Source organism: Schistocerca nitens, chromosome 3 (assembly GCF_023898315.1).
Source record: "Schistocerca nitens isolate TAMUIC-IGC-003100 chromosome 3, iqSchNite1.1, whole genome shotgun sequence".
Taxonomy (NCBI): domain Eukaryota; kingdom Metazoa; phylum Arthropoda; class Insecta; order Orthoptera; family Acrididae; genus Schistocerca; species Schistocerca nitens.
Window position 1 is genome coordinate 66,916,322 of NC_064616.1, and position 23,199 is coordinate 66,939,520.

Consider the following 23,199-nt stretch of genomic DNA (forward strand, 5'->3'; position numbering starts at 1 on the left):
TATAGAGTGTAGTACGTGATCCGATCTGGACACTCCTGTTTGGCAAACGATTCACTATATCGAAGCAAAGTTTGTATTGATTCATGAGACACTAATATGTTCTTTCGAGCCACTATTACTTTAAAATGGATCGATATACATTATTAACTGCAGTCGAAAGCAAAATGGTCAATACAGTGACATGACGCTTTTTAATTTCTGCAGTGAACCTAAAAATAAAAAGAAACTGTCACTATATAGCAACATTACATCCGTGTAAACTTAGCACGATGTATCATTTATCCGTAGGCACGAGTTTCACTTTAAACTCGGGGAAGCACATAGCTCTGTGTCCCCTCAATCCTGTTACTTGAGAATTCCGTTAAAACAAAAGTAAAAAAATTTTATTTGAAAATGAAAGCGTAGTCGTTTCACTTCCTCTGAACATAAAAGAATTTGTGATTATCGAAACAGGAAAGTATTTTCCCGGTAGTGTGATACGAAAACTGGCTTTCGAAATCCCGAATTTGTATTAATACTACGAGTAATAGCGTAATATGGCGATCGTAATCTCAGTGGAATGGACAATAACGAACATAATACGTCTCTTTGGGAAACTTACGAAATTTCCTCTGAATTTGTTGTTGAGACTCTTTTCAAGGGAAAATATTGCCTTTTACCTCTTGAAGGTTTCTCACTCTGCATTTTGTATCTAATCAAAAGTATCCGGGTAAACGGTAAATGCGGAATCACCTTTATGACGGCTTGAATTCTGCTATGGACTCTTTCAATGACGTGTGTGAATGTCTCTGGAGGAGCAGAAACCAAAGAAGTTAGTGATGCAGGACGCTGGGACTTGGATCGAGGTCGACGTTCTAAGTTATTCCAAAGGCGTTTCATTGGGTTGAGGTGAGGACTCAGGGCAAACCAGTCCTTTTCAGGAATATTACTGTCCACAAACCATTGCCTCACGGATGCTACATTATGACAGGGTCCGCTGTCAAGCTGATGGAAATGATAATCGTCTCCGCACTATTCCTCTACCGTAAACCGCTCGTAATGATGTAAAATGTGTTCTTATCCTTCCGCATTTACCGTTTTCCTAATCGCAGTAAGGGAATCACACCCTAATCACGAAAAACACCCCATAACATAACATCGCCTCCTCCGTATTACCCTGTTAGCACTACATATGATGGCAGGTAACGTTCTCCACCCATTCGCCAGAAAACCCAGACCCTTCCATAGGATTGCCGCAAAGTATAGCGTGATTCAGCATTCCAAATCATTTGTTTCCAGTCATCCTTTGTCCAGGGAATTCGCTGTTTGTACCGCCTCGAGCATCGCTTAACATTCACGACAGAATGTGGCTTATGAGGAGGGGCTCAACCACTGTAGCCCATTTTTTGTCTCCCTACTCAATGTCACTGCGCTACCTGGACTGCTGGTAGCATTCTGTAACTCACTAGTGATTCCTGCTACTGATTTTACAGCCACCCTCCGCAGTGTTGGACAGTCCCTGTCCATCACTACATGAAGTGTGCCAGCACTCGGTGTAGCTGTGCTTGTTCTTTCGCGTTTCCACTTCACAGCCACACCATCAGCAGTCGTCCTCGGCAGCTTTAGAAGGGTTTAAAAGTCACTGATGCATTTGTTGCTCACGTAACAGCCAATGATTAGTCCACGACTGACCCATTCTGCTGTTACTGGTTCTCTACTGACAACCTTGTTACATTGGGGTGTTCGGAAACTTCTGATGAAGTAATGTATGCCATATGAGGTTATTTTGTGTAGGTTGCGACGATGTCACATAGAATCGCATGTTTTCATAAACAGAAAAAAAGGAAACCTGTCTGGTTAGCTTGACTCAGGGTTTTAATATAAAAGATTTGAAGAGCGCCAGTTGGGTTTCACATGGTCAAATATTATGGTTTCCCCTAAATCACTTATGGCAAATGCCGGGACGGTTCCGTTGGATCCTTCACCCAATGCCAGATTCTGCTCCGTTTGTAATAACGTCATCGTCTACGGGACGTAAAACCCTAACCTTCGTTTCTTGAGAATTGCTAGTTACGAAGGACAAGAAAATCTATTTCTTTCGTCCGAGATGAATAATTTTGTTTAATATTCGACTAAATTAAAGAATTGTTCTGTAGATAGATTTAAATAGATTTCAGGGTCTTATTTTAGATCAGTAATTAATTGTGATTGTATCGACCGATTTCAGTTCCGCTGTTTTCCGTACAAAAACGGTGCGATTTGGCGCAGTGGCTAAGGGCACCTAGAACGAATTTTTCCGTCGTTTCCTTCCACCTTTTAAAGTAAATATTCGGTAGTTTCTTCAAAACGCCAAGACCGATTTTCCGTCCCGCCCTCAGGTAATCTGAGCTTGGGCTCCGTCTGTAATGTCCTAATATTGGTGTCCTTTTTTCGTTTATTTAGAAAGTTTTCGTATCGAATGTTCTTCTATGAATTCTGGTGGAACAGGCAGTTAATTAAGCTACCTAACAAAATGGACGCGCTTCCGGCGTAACGATTACGGATGTCTTTATCACACCTCTTTCTGTGAAAAACGATTAAACGGGATCGCTTTGTCTTTGCGTTATGAGAAAGATCTCCTGGCAGGCGGGCTACGTTACTCGTTAAAGCCATTATGTCGTCTAACATAAAACAGCTAATAAACACCTTCTTTGCTTCTTAGAACCTCGTAATTACCACTGCGTCTCGTTATTTCATTAAGAGATTTGTTAACTAATTAGTTGACGAAATTTTCAGAAAAGCATTTTTTTGGACTGTAAATTACCAGTTATTAGAGACCGACAGGGAAAACAGTCAAATATCTGAAATATGTAACATGACGTAACTCAAATACTAAATTAGCTATTACCTTTCCTAAATAATAATTTACGAAAAATAGGACATGTTTGATCGTACGGAAATTCTATGTTTCTGTGCCCATATTTTATTTTTCAAGAACATTCCGAACAAATAAATTTTGCATTGCATTTGAGTTATTAATAATCGTGTGATATATTTGAATAGACATCCAGAAAACACCACCACGTGAACAAGGACTCGTATATTACCTTTCTCAAAGTTATCTTTTCTAATTATTATCATACGTCGTAAAATTGTTCGGATAGGGAAGCAACGTTGAAGCTGGCAATGATTTGGAAAGACCGAGCCGTAACCATGCTTACTAAATTGAGAGTGATTAAATCTCTTTTATTTCCAGTTTTCCTTTATGGGGCTGGGCATGGACAGTAACTGAAGGGGACGGTAAAAGAACGAATGTTTTTGAGTTATGGACATACAGGAGGTTTTTGAGAACATCGTAAATCTGTTTCCACCGAATGTTGCAGTATGTTGGTCACATAGATCGACGACAGGAGGGTAAGTTGCAAAAGATGACCATCTGAGCCAAAGTTAAAGGGAAAAAGACTGCTGAGACGATAGATGGACCAGATAAAGAAGAAGACAAACCAAAGATGCTGGCCAGCTACTCCGAGATGTGGAAGACTGGGAAAAATGGAGACAGGCGTTTAAGAGGATCGTGTGACGAGTCACCAACTTTCAACTATGACAGACCGGGTGCTGATGATATCCTGTGCTGTTATTCAGTGGTCGAATGTGTTTACTTGATAAGCCCAAAGTTTCGCCCCTCCCCTCCCCCCCGATCTATGTTGACACAGAGCGAGCGGGGGTGGCGGCTGGGTGGGGGGGGGGGGGCTGCGTTGTCATGGGAGTCACAAGTTTTTGAAATTCGAGAGCAATTCGGCGTTGTCGGTTGCTGTCGCGCATTGCCGCCACCTTCACAGAAGATGGGAAATTTAACGTACTTTTTCTCTTCAGTGCCAAAAGCCAAATGTCACGAACCGTAGAGACTACTTGTTTCTGATGTTGCGTTTGACACTTTCTACCGCTTTTCTGTGCAGCCTGTTGTAGTACCTGCTAGCGTTTACCGGATATGGGTCTTATCAAATCGAATCCCGTCGTTTCCTGACTACAAAGTTTGTTTCGCTGCAGCCGATCTATCTGTTTTTCAACGAAAAATATCTTTCATGCTCCTCTGTTTCATTATTGTTCTCTTCACAATACTCACATACACCTGTCTGCAACTATACAGCATTTTGCACACTTCTATTTTTTGGCGGGAATCCTTGGCAGACAACATTTTTGTATTTGCTAGTAGGTATGTGTACTACAGTGATACGCCGCTTTTCCAAAATCTTATTCAGTTGTTCCTGGTCAAGTTTTTCGTGTACAAATATGCCTGAAAACAACATTGAAGCGAACGTGGTGAGGTTGACTGTCATTTAAAGAAGACACGCAGTTTCACTTACGAATTTGAACAGATACAGCAGTTGCATTATCTCTCGGAACGTTTACTATTCATAACTTCATGAATTACCTTCGATCAGAAAACTCTTCAAATAGGGAGCGTTAGCATTATAGCTGGCGCTGTGTTTAATGCGGTCCTTCATTTTCTCCTATTGATGGCAACCTCGTCATGTGTGCTGGTTACTGATGAATGGCGTTATCTTTAGTAACTGCTTTCCCAACGTTTCACTTTATCATTAAATTATCTCTTCCATTGTCTCATTAATTAACCACGAACGTAGTTATGGGCCCGATCTCCCTCTCCCCGCCCCCCCCCCCCCCCTCTCTCTCTCTCTCTCTCTCTCTCTCTCTCTCTCTCTCTCTGCAGCCGCAAATTTACGCTTTTAGCTTCTTTCCTGGTCATATAAAGGTCATTATTTCGCTTTTATGTTTTTGCTCGCAGTACAATCTCGCGCGATGGCATAAGGAAATATTACTGCTCGTTTGCGATACTTTATTTTTCGAGTCTCTTGCTTACAAAGTAACATTTCTTAGTACTTGTACATAATCTTTTAAATTTCTTCCTGTAGCGTGTTGTAATTCCCATTTTCCCGCATCTTTTTTTCACTTGCCTAAATGTCTCACTGCGTACACGCTCTGAGAGCGCCTATGAATAATATGTGCGATGCTCTGGTTTTCCACCATAAGAAACTCTGTGACAGATCTCTGCTTGGAATGCACTTCTGTTACAGACGCCATTTTGGTCACCTAAAGCGCCGCCACCTCCCAGAAATTCATGAAACAATAGTGGCTGAGGCGAGAATATTCCACGATGCCCCACAACAAAATCCGAATTTTTTAAACCGCAATTGGCCGAGAAAAAATGTGTTGTATTATTTACTGACAGCCCCTCGTAGAACGCTGTTCTCAAAGTTGAAAGACGACAGAGGCGCGACAAACAAAATTTTCCTATTAACCGTTACTGTAATAATCGCTGAAGAGATAGGTAACTCACGTGGAGTACGTGGATAGGGAACATTCTTTAAAATCACATGATGTCATGAATCTCGTAGAAAATTTCCTTTGGGTAATGTTGTTAAATCTCTATCTACACTGAAGAACCAAATTAACTGGTACACCTGCCTAATATCATGTAGGGCCGCAACACGACGTGGCATGGACTCGACAATGTCTGAAGTAGTGCTGGAGGTAACTGACACCATGATTCCTGCAGGGATGTCCATAAATCTGTAAGAGTAAGAGGGGGCGGAGATCTCTTCTCAATAGCACGTTGAAATTCAACCTAGACATATTCTAAATAATGTTCATATTTGGGGAGTTTGGTGGCCGGGGAAGTGTTTAAACTCAGAAGAGTATACCTGGAACCACTCCGTAGCTATTCGGGACGTGTGGGCTGTCGCATTGCCCTGCTGGAATTGTCGAGGTCCGTCGAAATGCACAATGGACATGAATGGAAGCAGGTGAGCAGACAGGATGCTTACGTACGTGTCACCTCCCAGAGCAGTATCTAGACGTATCAGGGGTCCCATATCACTCCAATTTCACACGCCCCGCACCATTACAGAGCCTCCAACAGCTTGAACAGTGCCGTGCTGACATGCAGGGTTCATGGATTCAGGAGGTTGTCTCCATACCTGTACACGTCCATCCACTCGATACAATTTGAAACGAGACTCGTCCGACCAGGCAACATGTTTCCAGTCATCAACAGTCCAATGCCGGTATTAACGGGCCCAGGCGAGGCGTGAAGCTTAGCGTCATCCAGACATCAAGGGTATAAGAGTAGGGCTTTCGCTCCGAAAGCCCATATCGATGATGTTTCGTTGAATGGTTCGCAGGCTGACACTTGCTGATGGCCCAGCATTGAAATCTGCAGCAATTTGCGGAAGAATTGCACTTCTGTAACTGAACGATTCTCTTCAGTCGTCGTCCGTCCCGTTCTTGCAGGATCTTTTTTCGGACGCAGTGATGTTGGAGATTTGGTGTTTTACCGGATTGCTGATAGTTACCGTACACTAGTAAAATGATCGTACGGGAAAATTCCCACTTCATCGCTACCTCGAATATGCCGTGTCCCATTGCTCGTGCGCCGACTATAACACCACGTTCAAACTCACATAAATCTTGATAACCTGCCATTGCAGCAGTAGTAACCGATCTGACAACTGCGCCAGACACTTGTCGTCTTATATAGGCTTTGCCGACGACAGTGCTGTATTCTGTCTGTTTACGTATCTCTAAATGCGCACGCCTATACCAGCTCCTTTGGCGCTTCAGTGTATGAACTACGTTATAATTTCTATTCTACACGCAGAGGAATGCAACTAATTATCCATCGCGAAACAAGTCCTCGTAGGTACGAATGGCTCTGAGCACTATGGGACTTAACATCTATGGTCATCAGTCCCCTAGAACTTAGAACTACTTGAACCTAAGTAACCTAAGGACATCACACAACACCCAGTCATCACGAGGTAGAGAAAATTCCTGACCCCGCCGGGAATCGAACCCGGGAATCCGGGCGCGGGAAGCGAGAACGCTACCGCACGACCACGAGCTGCGGACCTCGTAGGTACTAGTTGTAGGTTGAGTGATTCGGAAGAATAAAGGTTGTCAAATGAGAGAATAATTTCTAGCTACTGATAATATTTTCGTGTTTTAACGAGGTGAACTGCTCATTGGTGATCGTGTATGCACTATACAGAACTGATATTATATGTGGTTGAGAGATGGTATCACACAGATGACAATGTCTTTACTGTCACACATGCATAACAAACGTTTTGTGTTACACAACGGTATTTCAGTAATGAAACTCAAAGGTAATTAGGAATGAGTTTTTTCATAATTTCTTCATGCGTGAAGAACTGTAATATGCTATCTTGCACTCGGTAAAAATAATGATTCAGCGTACATAAATTTGAAACAGGTGCAGCTTACTGCATTGCCCAGTCACACTTATGACTACCTGTTAAAAACCTGAATAACAACCTTTTGCAGCACGGACAGTGTCAGTGAGGTTCTGGAAGGGATCTGGAGGCATGCCGACGTGGCCAGTTGCGCTAGGCTTCTCGGTTGAGGATCCATTGGGCGTACAGCACGACTGAGGAGGTCCCACAGATTCTTGATTGGGTTTTAATTCGGGGAGTCTGGTGGCCAGGTAAACACATCCTGTTTCCCTTCTAACCACACACGTACATTGCGAACTGTGCGGCACGTTCCGAGGAAAAGCAAACTGGATATAGGGGTGGACACGGTTCCCAAGGGCAGATGCGTACCTGCGTTGGTCCGTTGTGTCTTCCAGAATGACGAGATACCCAGGGAACGCCACGTAAACATTCCCGGACGGTAACGCTCCCTCCTCCTGCCTGGACCCTTCCGACGATCGCTGCAGCGTGTTTGTTTCCAGACGTTTCATGCCGACTGGGTAAAAAACGTAATCCATCAGAGAAGGCCAGCTTCGCCACTCAGTGGACGTCCAGTTGCGGTACTGACGTACAAATTCCAGCCTTCGTCGCCGATGAAGGGCAGTCAGCACGAGTGCACTAAACAGGGGCCTGCTGCAAGGGCCCATAGGCAGCAACGTTCGGTGAACGGTCATTGAGGAGACACTGTCGGTAGCCCCATTGTTCATCTGGGCGGTCAATCGTCGTTCACCCCCTCCCCCTCTCTCTCATCTATGGTCCGTGGTGCACTACAGTTGTCTCGGCGCCGGTTTTGGATAGCACTATTTTGCGATGGTCTGTATACTTTAACCACGGCGGCAAGCAAACAGTTGACAGACTTAGCTGTTTCGGAAATACTTACACACTTGTCCCGAAAGCCAATGATAATGGCCTTTTGTACATCATCTAAATCGCTCCGTTTCTACATTACGACAACGACTGCATTGTTTCCCGCGTCCTCCCGCCCCCCCCCCCCCCCACCCTCAGAGACGTATCATATACCATCCACTAATCCTTTACTAGTGCTGCCACCTGCTGTCTGTGAGTGGTTATTACATGTTGAAAAAGCAGAACATAAATATTTCTCACACCATCCCAAATACACGAACAAAATTTCGCTAACACAGATCTATCAGATATCAATTTGGATGCGTAAAAAGCATATAAAAACCTATCTTGAAAGACAGGCAAACTGATTATGAACCAACGAATTAATCTGGATAGCATCCGCCCTATTTTACAAATACTGTGCTCTACTGCAATGTGGCACGGTTTTGAATTCGTGTAATGAAATTATTTACCTGTTGGAAAAAGTAAACGTACGCGGTAGACAAAGAGATAATCAGAATATCATCAGACACACCGAAAAAATGTCGAATGGAAAAAAGGAATGTCTAAAAATCGAACACGGATCAGCGGACTTGGGGTCTAAGGCCTCGACCGCCGACCGCGCTCTACTAGACGCGTAGAACGACGGGTACCCAAACTACAGTATGGGAACAAAAAACCGTTAACAGCGCGAACATTATTAACTTTAGGCCCTATATTATATGAACAAAAATGTATGTTTTTAGACGATCTTTCGATGTAAACTGAAGTAGATGTACACTAATCAATGTTCATTGAGGTGACAAAGCTCGTGGAATCGCGATATGTATTTGGCGGTAGTATCGCGCACACAAGGCATTGGAGGGGGGAGACTGTTATTTGTACATTTGTACTCAGGTGGTTCATGTGAAAAGGCTTCCGACGCACGACGGGAATTGCACGACGGGAATTGCCAGATTTTGAACGCGGAATGGTGGTTGGAGCTAGACCCATGGGACATTCCATTTCGGAGATAGATTAAGAAAATTGTTTGGTTTTTTATTTCCGATAAGATTTGCAGACTGCAGGAATTCCGTCCTCATTTTGGACAGAGCAACTTCAACTCCTAGGATTGTGGCTTAATGTTGACTGAATTTATTTAAAAAATCGGAAAAAATTTGTCTAAGAATCAAAAAATAATGTGCAAAACGATTTACGTTGATTGCTTCATAGTTTTTCAAAAAAAAAGAAAAAATCGTGAGAAACGTTTATATTATAGGAAACTGGGGAGAATACACACCTAACTAATCGTCATGTTAGATGTTGCGAAGTGCATTTCCTACTACTGTTACATGTACCCAATAGGCCAATTGTACATGGTGGAGGGTACATCGTAACAAAATGTCACAGATTTTTTATCGTATTCAACTCGTACAAATGGGGAGGTAGGGGGAGGGGGGAGAATAACAGTCCATATGGCCCTGTACGTGCCGTAATCTCTCTTTTCTTTATCTCATGATCCCTACGCGAGATATTCGATGGTGCAGCATAATGACGGTACAGGAAAAAAGGCAACGCCGCGTTCTGGCCCTGAAGACCACCCGAAAGTCGACCGACCGCCGAGCTTCCTCAATCATTTATCATCGGCTGTGGTATGGAGCGGCATGGGGTTAACACATCTTACTCCTGGCTGTTGTCTACGTTTCGACGTTGGAACTGCTACCTCCTAATCGCGTAGCTCTTCGGTTGGTATCACGAGGCTGAGTGCACCCTGGCCCAGTCCTCCCACTAAGGAAAAATCCCTGACAAAACCACAAATCGCATTCGGGTCCACCGAATGAATGTCCGTCGTGTTGACCACTCGGCTGATGCGGACAACGACCGTGCAATCTCCTTCGAATACCGGCTCTCTGACTTTACCCAGCAGGGTCTCACGATAATTGTGGCGCCTTTCTTCTAATTATTCGCATTTAACTTCCTCGAGCATTTCCATTAGTTACACTTTCGTATGGATCATACCTTCTTGTCACGAGCCTCTGCATTCGTTCAATATCTGTTGCCTGACCTACTTCATAAGGACTCCGAACAGTGGAACAATACTCTAGATCTGGTGGCACTAGCGTCTTGGCTTTGCCTTACAGATACATTACACTTTCCCAGGGCTCTTCCAACAAATCTAACTCTTCCATTTACTTTCCTGTTGGTTACCATCCGACTACAGGCGCATTTTCAATCTAGCAGCAGTATCTAAGGCTTTAGAATACATGATTCACGGGCAGCTTACTAATTACTAAGTCTCAAATAACCTTTTAGATGAACATAAGTCAGATTTCCGCAAAAATCACAGAGAGACGACTATTCTGTAACCTTCCCGTATAGATAAAAAAAATGTAAAATAATGACGTGTAACCTTCCGGAACAAAAAATAATTAAATTTGGATGATTAAATTCTGGCGTATGAAGACTGATAAATATTAACTCACGAAAAACTGATAAATTTTGACGTAAGCAGCGTTACTCCATGGCCCTGTGAAATCAATTCGAATCTCTCCGTGAGTAACTGAAAAATTCTTACCTCGTGATGGTGTCGCCGGATAACGCTGTCTATATGTCTGCTCGTAAATGGCACAGCTTAGTGCAATACTGGCCTATCTACTAATACTGGATAACATTTTTCTGTGATCTGAATTACGAGAAAAACTGACATTACTTAGTGACACAGCTGCACAGCTGGTCGTCTGGTTGCTAAAGAGCACATGACTATGATCTGACAAAAATTCTGGAATATTTTAATTTAGATAAATGACTGGATCGGGACTGGCAATGACTTAAGGGGAAATTATAATTTTATAGCTGACTAGTAAAAACAATATATTCTAAATATTTTTTACGTTATTGATAAAGATCTACAATCCATTACACAGGAACACTGAATATATTACAAATCTGGGTCAACTGGTGCTGACGAATCAAAAAAGGAAAGATTGAAACTAATTCATATTAACATCTCAGACAAGTGACTTAACTACGCGCATACCAATAAAAATAATAAAATTTATCTTACGATAGATGTTTGACTTAATTACACTGTTGATTTTTCGTTATATTAACAATTATTCATTTGTTCATCATCATCGTCTCATTCCATGGTATCATTTAGCTCCACGGCTAATCACAATTATTATTCAGTTCCATACAACAAAATTTTACAATTTGTTCTGCACTGTGACTTTAACAACTACTAACTATAAACTGCGCTGTACCGGCGACAGACTACAACTACACTGTAGCAGCGAGCGACTGCAACTGCGGCAGACGCTGCTCTGACCTGCGACTCTATTGCAGCTCTCTTTTAGCAGGGGCAAAGATATTTTATGTCTCAGGCAGCGCCTGTGAATTGTGGTTCTAGCAAGTGAAGAATACATCGAGACTACATCTGCTCCAGCAGGGTGGTGAACCCCTTACAATTCATATAAGAGCAACTGACGAACTGAAACACGCCATGAACAAATAAGAGGCGACCATTCTGCGCGTTTTGGACTTCAGCAAAGCTTTCGACATTGTCAATTTTGACATTCCACTTGCTTACCCCACAAGTCAAAATTTTTCTTCAGGTACTGTATAGTGGTCCCTTGCAGACCGCAAACAGTGTGTGACAATAGTAACAAAAATGTCGCAGTAAAGGGATGTAGTACCAGGGCTCGCACACTTTTCTCATTATTCGGCATGTTAGTGATGTGCCGACTTGTCTCCCCTACTGCAAATACCACTTATACGCTAACAACCTACAGTTACACCTAACCGCATACAATATACCGGTGCACGACCATTTAGCATGTAAATTCAGACTTACTGGCCTTATCAGAGAGGGCGCAGCACATAGGTTTGAAACTTAATGGATCTAAAACCATTTGCTCATAAAAGACTTCTTTCCGTCAGTTCAAAGAATCTCTTCTTCCCAGAAAGAACTTTTTCTTCCCCTGCATAGAACTTCGGTATAATTCTGGACAATCACTCAGAGTGAAGTGAATACACAACTGGAATCTGTAAGAAGGTGTTGACGTTACATCATTCACTACAGAAATATAAAACGGTATTTCCTCTCGAGCTTAAGAAGAAACTCGTAGAATCACAAATATTCTCCGTACTTGATTTTGGTGGTACTGTTCTCCAAGGACTTTCTCATGGGAGCTCACTCTGGCTGGAACTGTCGATGAATGCTTGTGTGCGATACATTTGTGGCGTTCGCCGTTTCCACCATATGACTCCTGCCTGCGTGCATTTATCACTGGTACATGCCGATAAGCGTAGACACAATCTTACCCTGTGTCCAGCTTTGGAACTATGTTCCTCAAAATATCAACGTACTTAAATACCTTTCAAACTGCAAAAGACATAACGGCCCACCTTCTATCAAAATAGATTTCTTCCATATGATTGGCTGTTAACTTATTCTTATCAACCTCCTTCGGCACCACATTTCTCTTCCCCTTGTCTACAGAGTCCTGTATTGGAAGTCTGTTCTTTCTTTGCAGCTGTAATCACTATCGTTTCATTCTGCTCCTCTTTCACTATCCCTTTCATTTCTGATGACACAAATGCGCTAAACTAATAAATATTATTCATGAATCATATTATAATTATTCTAGGTTTCAAAATTTATTTGCATTTTCTGGTAACCTAAGATTATACATCAGATTTAATTTTCGTTCTCCGTTTGTGCCTAGCTGTACATAAATGTGCTTCAGTAATTCCTCTTCTAATTAATGTTGGCATTCCTTGTATCCATGTCGCCGGTGGTCTCCCTCTTGTCTCCCTTCCTGGTGGTTCGCATTCGGTGATCCGCCGTGGAAATCTCTCATCTGACATCAATTATGTACCCTCATACCATATGAGTTGTTTTCCTTCCATAAAATCAATTACTGAATTTTCGATACCCTTTCTCGCCTGGATATCGTTGCAGACCGTCTTCAAAAGTCCATCTCAGCTAGTATCAGTGTTTTCATGAAGGCTTTTCTTTAGTTTCCTTTGTAATCTGACGATCCCATGAAACACCATCTGTGAACTCTCCAGCATATATTCTTGAATTAATTTTATTTTGTTTATCGTTGTGTGACGTTTTTACTCGTATATACACTCGTGGAAATTGAAATAAGAACACCGTGAATTCATTGTCCCAGGAAGGGGAAACTTTATTGACACATTCCTGGGGTCAGATACATCACATGATCACACTGACAGAACCACAGGCACATAGACACAGGCAACAGAGCATGCACAATGTCGGCACTAGTACAGTGTATATCCACCTTTCGCAGCAATGCAGGCTGCTGTTCTCCCATGGAGACGATCGTAGAGATGCTGGATGTAGTCCTGTGGAACGGCTTGCCATGCCATTTCCACCTGGCGCCTCAGTTGGACCAGCGTTCGTGCTGGACGTGCAGACCGCGTGAGACGACGCTTCATACAGTCCCAAACATGCTCAATGGGGGACAGATCCGGAGATCTTGCTGGCCAGGGTAGTTGACTTACACCTTCTAGAGCACGTTGGGTGGCATGGGATACATGCGGACGTGCATTGTCCTGTTGGAACAGCAAGTTCCCTTGCCGGTCTAGGAATGGTAGAACGATGGGTTCGATGACGGTTTGGATGTACCGTGCACTATTCAGTGTCCCCTCGACGATCACCAGTGGTGTACGGCCAGTGTAGGAGATCGCTCCCCACACCATGATGCCGGGTGTTGGCCCTGTGTGCCTCGGTCGTATGCAGTCCTGATTGTGGCGCTCACCTGCACGGCGCCAAACACGCATACGACCATCATTGGCACCAAGGCAGAAGCGACTCTCATCGCTGAAGACGACACGTCTCCATTCGTCCCTCCATTCACGCCTGTCGCGACACCACTGGAGGCGGGCTGCACGATGTTGGGGCGTGAGCGGAAGACGGCCTAACGGTATGCGGGACCGTAGCCCAGCTTCATGGAGACGGTTGCGAATGGTCCTCGCCGATACCCCAGGAGCAACAGTGTCCACAATTTGCTGGGAAGTGGCGGTGCGGTCCCCTACGGCACTGCGTAGGATCCTACGGTCTTGGCGTGCATCCGTGCGTCGCTGCGGTCCGGTCCCAGGTCGACGGGCACGTGCACCTTCCGCCGACCACTGGCGACAACATCGATGTACTGTGGAGACCTCACGCCCCACGTGTTGAGCAATTCGGCGGTACGTCCACCCGGCCTCTCGCATGCCCACTATACGCCCTCGCTCAAAGTCCGTCAACTGCACATACGGTTCACGTCCACGCTGTCGCGGCATGCTACCAGTGTTAAAGACTGCGATGGAGCTCCGTATGCCACGGCAAACTGGCTGACACTGACGGCGGCGGTGCACAAATGCTGCGCAGCTAGCGCCATTCGACGGCCAACACCGCGGGTCCTGGTGTGTCCGCTGTGCCGTGCGTGTTATCATTGCTTGTACAGCCCTCTCGCAGTGTCTGGAGCAAGTATGGTGGGTCTGACACACCGGTGTCAATGTGTTCTTTTTTCCATTTCCAGGAGTGTATTTCCACCCTTCAGTAGGTGCAATCGTTCCCTTCCCTTCTTAAAGCGGCACATCTTGATTTGTTCCTGCTACTACCTTGCATTTTGTTTCATTCATGTTGACCTGAGGGCCTCATTTTTATACTTACTTTACTTTACATGTGGCAAGGGCCTTATTGACCATACGCCTGCTCTATGAGCCTCTTCCACTTCTGCCTGTCCAATTCGCTGTTTGCCCAGTTGCTGTTCATCCTAGTTGTGTCCTCCCGAATGTTATCCCGCCATCTGATTCTGGGTCTCCCTCTTCTTCTCGTTCCTTCTATTGCTCTGCTGAATGCCATTCTAGATAGTCTATTCTCTGTCATTCTTGCTATATGGCCTGCCCAATTCAACCTTCTCCTCTTGAGCACTTCGACGATGTTACGGTGTTTGTACAGCCCTCTTAATTCTTCACTTGTTCTTATTCCCCATTCAATGTTATTTTCGTCGTACGCGGTACCAAAAATTTTCCTTAGTACTTTTCTTTCGAATATTAAAAGTTTTTCAAATCTTTCTTTCTAAATATTTATGTTTCACATCCATATAACATCACAGGTATAATGGTCGATTGATATAAGCGGACTTTTTCTTAGAATTTTGATGAAACTAAAAAGTGTCTTGTTTGCTGTTGATAAACGGGCATCTATTTCTATATCTGTTCTGTTCTTATTACTAAAAATACTTCCTAGGTACTTGAAGTGGTCAACAGTCTTGAAATTGAATCCATCTAGAGTCAGAGGTGCATCTTTTATGCTTTTCTTACTTATGGGCAGGTACTCCTCTATTAATTTCCCGGTGATACACTCATTGCCTTCATCTTGTGCCAAAATTAGCTGGTCAGCAGCAAATTTTAGTAGAATGTATTGGGATTCCTATGTTCTTACATTTTTCTTCCATTTTTTCCAAATGTGTTTTGTATTTATTTTGTAAAGTGTCGATGACAGACTGCATCTCTGTTGCAGTTCCATTGCAGCTTTAAATCCAGGAATGAGAACGTTTTGGATGTATATTCATGCTGTAGAGTTTCATGTAGGTTCTGAATTGCTTCAGCTATGATAGGATTAATCGGTATGCATGCAACAGCATTCTTACCAATATATCCCAGCACGAAAATGGTTCAAATGGCTCTGAGCACTATGGAACTTAACATCTGAGGTCAGCAGTCCCCTAAACTTAGAAGTACTTAAACCTAACTGACCTAAGGACATCACACACATCCATGCTCGAGGCAGGATTCGAACCTGCGACCGTAGTAGCAGCGCGGTTCCGGACTGAAGCACCTAGAACCGGTCGGCCACAACGTATCCCAGTACGCCGCGCATAAAAATGTGATTTTCCGATACTCATACTTCGAGTTCTGTTGGTGGTAGAAATGTAGGTTTAAGCGTTTTGGATATCGCTTGGTCTAGGGGCCTTATGTGTGCCCAGAAGAAGAATCGTCTTAGTGTCAATACCCTACAGTATAGGGTCATAATGTGAATATTACACACTTCCTCGTGCTTAGGCAAATAGAGCAAATTGGTTGGTTCTTTTTGCATTTGATGTGGCCTATGGAGGGATTGATGGGACTTTTGGAGGCACCATTATTTCGGGGGCAGTTCCTCGGAAAACGGCAATTTTTTTTACCGTATTTTCGTCATTAGCAGACGAAACCCCACCCGAGTCACTAGATGGCTATTCACAGCAAGTGACTGAAACATTTACGGTATATTCCTAAGATCCCGATCTCGAACAGACTTAAAAATTTTCATGATAACTTTATCCCTTTCCCAGATACAGAGGTTCAAAGTTACCCTACTCGTACACGTGAAATATGCAAGTGAAAATTAGATAGCTCGATTGATGACGAGTATGCCCGTGAATGAATGAATGATTAATACATTTGCGTAAATTCATGGACGGTTCCTGAGAAAACCCCAAAAAAGCGTTTTTCACCATTTTTTCGCTGTCAGCAACGGACCAAACCCCAGCGGCGGATTCCAAGAAGGCTATGCACAGCAAATGATTGAAATTTTGACGATATATACCCAAGATCCCGGTCTCAAACTGCTTTGTAAATTTTCTAATTACCCTGCTTGTGCACCTAAAGTGTGGTGTGAGGAGAAAACGTAGGTTATTAAGTGATTTAGCAGCGAGAAATATGATGTAAAGTGTCTGAATTACCATCAGAAGGGTTCTGGAAACTCCACGTTGTAGTTTTTTGTGCACGTAAAATCCGATTTGAGGTGTAAAATTAGTTTCGCATCATTTCAGTTTCACATAAATAAACTGTCTAAATTTTACTACCCACCAAACAACGGAAAAGAAGGAAAGCTGCTAATCACCATATAGCGGAGATGCTGAGTTGCACATAGGCACAACAAAAGGACTCTCACAATTATAGCTTTCGGCCATCAAGGCCTTCGTCAACACACACACACACACACACACACACACACACACACACACACACACACACACGACTGCAGTCTAAGTTATAATTGTGAGAGTCTTTTTGTTGTGCCTATCTGCGACTCAGCATCTCCGCTATATGATGAGTAGCAACTTTCCTTCTCATAATATTGTTACTACCCATCAAGTTCTTTTCATATGAGTGACATGGCCTGCTGTGGCAGGGAACAGAAGGGAATCAGAGGGAAAATGCTCCTATCAGAGCACAAATAAGGCAAATATGCTCCTGTTTATTGAAATACTCTGACTGACGAATGGGGTACAAGCTTCCTCGTTCTACCTTCCTCGACACCTTTAAAATTTTTGCAAAAATATTGGCGTACGATCATATTCGCCCTTTTTATGCTGAGAGAGGCGGAGATAATGGCAGCGGAAAAGAGATGGAGAAATGGAGAAGTAATAAATGCTGGAAGATAGTAGATAGTGGTTGTGGTGCAGAAAGAGCGAGAGAGACAGAGGCAGTGTGAGAGATAGAAAAGGACACAGAGGCAGTGGAGCATAGTAGATAGTCAGAGAACAGTGCTAGGAAAAGGGCAAAAGAGACAAAGCCAGGAGGACAGAAATAAAGAGGAGAAGGAGTGGAAGTGGCTGAGAGACAGTGTTAATGAGAGACAGTCCATGACAATGACAATGAGGAAGAGAGAGAGAGAGAGAGAGAGAGAGAGAGAGAGGGGGGGGGGAGGGGGGGGGGCAGGGGGCAAGAATGAATGAGATAGTAGCAGCAAGAAAGAACAAGAGAGAAACAGTGACAACAAGAGTCGACAGTAGTAGTAGGACAGAACGAAGGCGACTGTGGCTGAGACAGAAAACAGTGACAGCTAGTGAGGCACAAAGACATAATGACAATGAGTTGGGCAGAGTGAGTGAGTGAGATTGGGCAATTGCGAGTGGATGGGTGTGGGAGGCTTAAAGCAATGGATGAGTGGGTGTCAGTGATGAACAGTTACGGCAGCTTTAGAGAGTGAAAGGAGAGTTTTATCTTAAAAAGAGCGCGAATATATTCACATGCCAATATTTTTAAAGGTGCTGGGGAAGGTAGAACGAAGTAACTGGTATCTCAACTTTCAGGCAGAGCCTTATTAAAGAGGAGCATATTCGCCTTTTTTGTGCTCTAGTAGGAGCATTTTTCCACTGGTATTCGATGATTCTAAGGCTTTCCACAAACTGCATAAAACTATATTGGCATAGGCTTTTTCTATGTCTACAGATATTAACTGAAGGGGCTGATTTTCAAGATCTTTCTTTTCACGTATTTGTTGCAAACAAAATATACAGTCCGTAATTCTTTTCCTCTTCTGGAGTCAGTTTGCTCTTGGGCTCAATTTCTTTGCATTTTGTCTCTAAAAATGTTTAACGACTATTTGTCACAGTTAATCCTTTATAATACTTATATTAATTTTTCCCCTTCGTATGAATTGTTGATATAACTTCTACTTACCAAACTTTGGGGATGCTTTCGCTATTTAAACATTTTTCAAACGGGTTTCTCAATAGCTCACGTAATTTTATCATATCCTATTTCAAAACTTCAGTTGGGGATTCGTCCAATTCCTGTAGTTCTTCCATTCTTTAAAATTTTGATTGAATTTTTTATCGTTTCTATGTTCAAAGAAAAGTCTGCATTGTCCTCTATTATCTCTCTTTTGTTATTAATCTATCCAAAAAAAATTCCCTAATTCTGTCAGCAATTGTTCAAATCATTCTTCTCAAGTCTGGACATTAATACTTATAATTTATTGTGTTTCTTTAGAAATTGCCTCCATATTTTCAGTGGCGTCCATGCTCCCAAGCTTCTTTTTCCTCCAATAAAATTATCATCAGCTTTATTATTTATCTTTCCCCAATTTTCATTTTTTAAGTCTGTTGGAATTTCTCTAATTTTTACTTCTTGCAGTCTTCATAGTGCCTTGTACCGAATATTTTGCGTATTTAACCATTTTAAATATTACTGTTTATTTGTAACTCTTTCTGTATGTCTGAATAAAAATAAAACAATGGTTTTTTCCTTGCACAATTTATTACTCCGACTAGAGCTTCTTTTGCTGCCTCATGTAAAGTATTAATGATGTATTTATACTTTATTTTTGTATTATCATATTTGATCAATTATGTTTCATCTAACTTATTTCTGTATAGATACACTATACTTCCATTTTCTAGCCTATTTACGTCATACTTTGGTACCCTAAGCTAAGTTTTGAAGTCACTCCTTTTTATGCTCTGATGTCTTGTGCTTTTAATGCTGTTTTCGCCTAATTATTATGTAATCAATTATTGATTTTTATTAAAGTTTATACTGATGCCATGCATATCTATGAATTTCTTTAGGCAGATGAAAACCATTTAGAATTTGTACTGAATTTTGTTCACATACATTAATTACTCTCGTGCTATTATTATTCACTACATTTTCTCCATGTGCTCCTACTATTTTATTTCTTACTTATCTCCCGGTTCTGCTATCGAAAATTCGGCTAATGAATTCCTTTCTATTTCCTACCGCTTCATCTATGTCGTTCAATTCGTCGAAGAAGGTAACTTCGATACGATCTCGTACAGCTTCGCTTATTACATAGGCTCCTATTACGATAGTTTTGCGTCTGTATAAAGTTATATTTACTTTAATCAAAATTTCATTAATATGTTCCCAATTTGTAACATGCTTCTGTAACTCTTCGTTATTTATACTCCTCAATTTGCTCTTAGATGTTCCTGCACCCCACTACGTTAATGTACATACTATTCTTTAGTTTTTGTGCTGTTCCCCTTCTTTTCTCATTTCTTAAAACAAAATGATGTCTGGTTTTTTGTTTTCTAGTTATCTAATGACTTTCCAGAATGAAATTTTCACTCTTCAGGGGAGTGTGCGCTGATATGAAACTTCCTGGCAGATTAAAACTCTGTGCCAGACCGAGATTCGAACTCGGGAGCTTTGCCTTTCGCGGGCAAGTGTTCTACCAACTTTTTTTTTTTTTTTTTTCGTTCGTTCTATTTGTTCGGGGCGGACGTCCCATAACACCTGTTCCTAGTTCATCGTTGATCCATTAACTCAGTTTTTTTTATTATTATTACAGAGGGCAGCTAACCCTCTGACCGAACACGCTTAGCTACCGTGCCGGCGAAACACAGTTTTAATCTGCCAGGAAGTTTCATCTAATGACTTTATTCCTCAATCTTTCAAAAATGGTTCAAATGGCTCTGAGCACTATGGGACTCAACATCTTAGGTCATAAGTCACCTAGAACTTAGAACTACTTAAACCTAACTAACCTAAGGACATCACACACACCCATGCCCGAGGCAGGATTCGAACCTGCGACCGTAGCAGTCCCGCGGTTCCGGACTGCAGCGCCAGAACCGCTAGACCACCGCGGCCGGCTCCCTCAATCTTTGACTATCCAATGTTTGAATTGTGATACCCTGTTTGACAGCTTTTTACGTTGACCATTTAATCTGTCCAGCAGGGCCTGTGGCAGGCGTGCAGCATGATCTGGGGCGAGCGACCAGTACTGCAGGCAGCAGCGTCGCAGCGGACCGGCCGTTGTCCACGGCGTGGCAGACGGCACTCAACGCCACAGCCATGAGCGCAACCAAGAAGAGGCAAGTGCGCCGCGGGGGCAAGCCACCGCCCGACAGGCCCCAGAGAGCACTCTTCTGCCTCACCCTCACCAACCCCATTCGGAAACTGTGTATAGACGTCGTCGAATGGAAGTATCCTTTCAAATAAATATCTCTACCGCCAACCTCACGGCCTGGAGCCGATACGTGTGGTTGCACTTCTCGATACGCTGCCTTTGTTAACCTGTGGGCAGTTTCATTGTGTGTTTTCCTCTCTCGCTTACAGCAGCACGTGTGAACTTACTGTGACAGCCACGCAACTATCGTCTCAGTTAACTGTAAATTCAGAATTAGTTCTTATCGATTATAACATTGAGACTAAAACATTTCATAAAGTAATTCATTTTCGTAAATTTTAACTTGAAATGTAACATACTCTGTATAAAATTATGCCAAAATTTTCAAAAAAGCAGCTGAGAGAATATTGAGCTGTCCAAAATTCGAAAAATAACACTGGTGTCCACAATTACTGTTGAGGAAAAGCAATGCTTGTGAAGGATGTACCGTTACAGGACCCATGTCCGGAAAAGTGATCCGACGGCGCTACAGAGCGCCAAAGTTATAGGCGCCGGCGCTTGTAAATGAACGTATATACAGGGTGATACCGTAATGATATTACAAACTTTCTAGGATGATGCAGAAGGATAAACGTACCAATGTGAAGTAACGGTACCTTTATCGGAAACGAACGAGTCGAAAGTTATAAGAGAAAACCGTTCTGACAGTGGAATACGTCTACTGATACCGTTGTTGATAAGGTTGTAGTGTGGGCAATTTTCAGGGGTGGTAGGATGGACCAAAACAAGGAAAAAATGTGCAGTAAACATGAACTCTAAAATGTATACCTTCAGAGCTATGAGCACTTGTTCATCCTCACTACAGTGAAACATATTTCCTCTTGTGAACAAGTGCTCATAGCTCTGAAGGTATGCATTTTAGATCCCATGTTTACTACACATTTTTTCCTTGTTTTGGTTAATATTACCACCTCTAAAAGTGGCCTAACCTACAATCTTAGCAGCAGCAGTACCAGTACTTGTACTCCACTGTCAGAGGTATCAGAAAGGCTTTCGCTTATAATTTTCGACTCGTTCGTTTCCGGTACAGAGACCCTTACTTCAGATTGATGCATTTATCCTTCTCCATCGTCCTAGGAAGTTTGTAAGATCGTCACGGAATCACCATGTATAAACATACATTTACAGGCTCCGGCGCCTTTAACTTTGACGGTCTGTAGCGTCCTTGGATGACGTTTCCGGACGTGTTCCTGCGTACGACTCGATCTACTAAGTCCCCTCCACAGCCTCTAGAAGTGTGTAACAATAATTTGAGACACCCTGTATATCCATTTTGGGTCATTGTAGGCCAAATAATGGTGGATTTTATTTGTCTTTATTTCCTTTTTGGCGTATTTCGGGCTTGCTTATTTATTTAGATATGACTGTTTTCTCTGCAACTTCACCCTCTTTCTATACTCAAGTCAAACCATCATCGGGTCACACGTTTTCTGTAGTAAGCACAATCATGTCTGAAGGTAGACGTCCTTTGCACCTGAGAACCGGAAGATGTCCATTATACTGCAACGCTAATTAAAGTTAGATTTTGGAAGTCTAGTTCGGGTTAACTGAAATCATTCTAAGTGGCAAAAATAGTTCAATCAAATTTCATGAAATGCATTTTTAACAAACACGAAGTTCGCTAGCCACATTATGTTAATCTAAAAATTGCATGGCTGAATGGTGAAACTTTTCTTTCATTCTAAGCTTTCTTCACATAACGTTGCGTACCACCGGAACGGGGTTTTTAATATCCACTGAGCAAAATTTTTTTTACTACTTCAATGTTTTCCCTACATTTAGAACCCCTCTACACGGCTAAATGGCCTCAAGTCCTTAGCATACATTTCCACGCACTTGTCAGCCGGTTTGTCCTCTTTCAGAATATTTATGTGGTGAGGAAACTGCTGGTCAATTTTACAAACATGTCGTAAGATACTCAAAGTTCCCAAATGAGTGCATAATAAGTTCTTACTAAATTTGCATTGCAAGACACCTACTGATTTATTTGAAGCTGCTTCATAAACACAGGACAACTTTTCTCCAGCTGCACATGGGCTCTGTTTCGTGACTGGTATATATTCGCCAATTCTTAATTTCTCCTCAGTTTCCTTTAACTTAATTCGTTCATTTTGCTGCTCCCGCCGTTATGTTAAATGAGCTGCAGTGAAACAAGCAACCCAAACATATTCTGGCTAATCACGTCGGATTGGTAGCGCAACCTGTTGTGTGGTGCAGCAGGCTGAAGAGGTCCTGTGAAGCTTTCCGGGCTTGCGGAAACCCAAGTTAGCCTGCTTTAACAACTGGGCTTAATTACACATGCACTCTTTATGTCACCGTTGCGACAGCTTGGGCTGCTTCAATGGTTGCGGCAGACATGGGCAGGCAGGCCGGAAGAAGAATTTGTATACCTCTGGTTAACAGTGA

The 23,199-nt window shown here is 42.7% G+C and overlaps 1 protein-coding gene across 1 annotated transcript in view; it reads left to right on the plus strand.

Moving 5' to 3' along the window:
* The window catches only part of LOC126248026 (muscle calcium channel subunit alpha-1), a 922,345-nt gene that overhangs the window by 293,026 nt on the left and 606,120 nt on the right, over nt 1-23,199 (plus strand). The window contains exon 2 of the mRNA XM_049948623.1: nt 20,560-20,809. Coding sequence (XP_049804580.1) covers nt 20,560-20,809 — 250 coding nt within the window. The remainder of the gene's footprint in view (nt 1-20,559; nt 20,810-23,199) is intronic.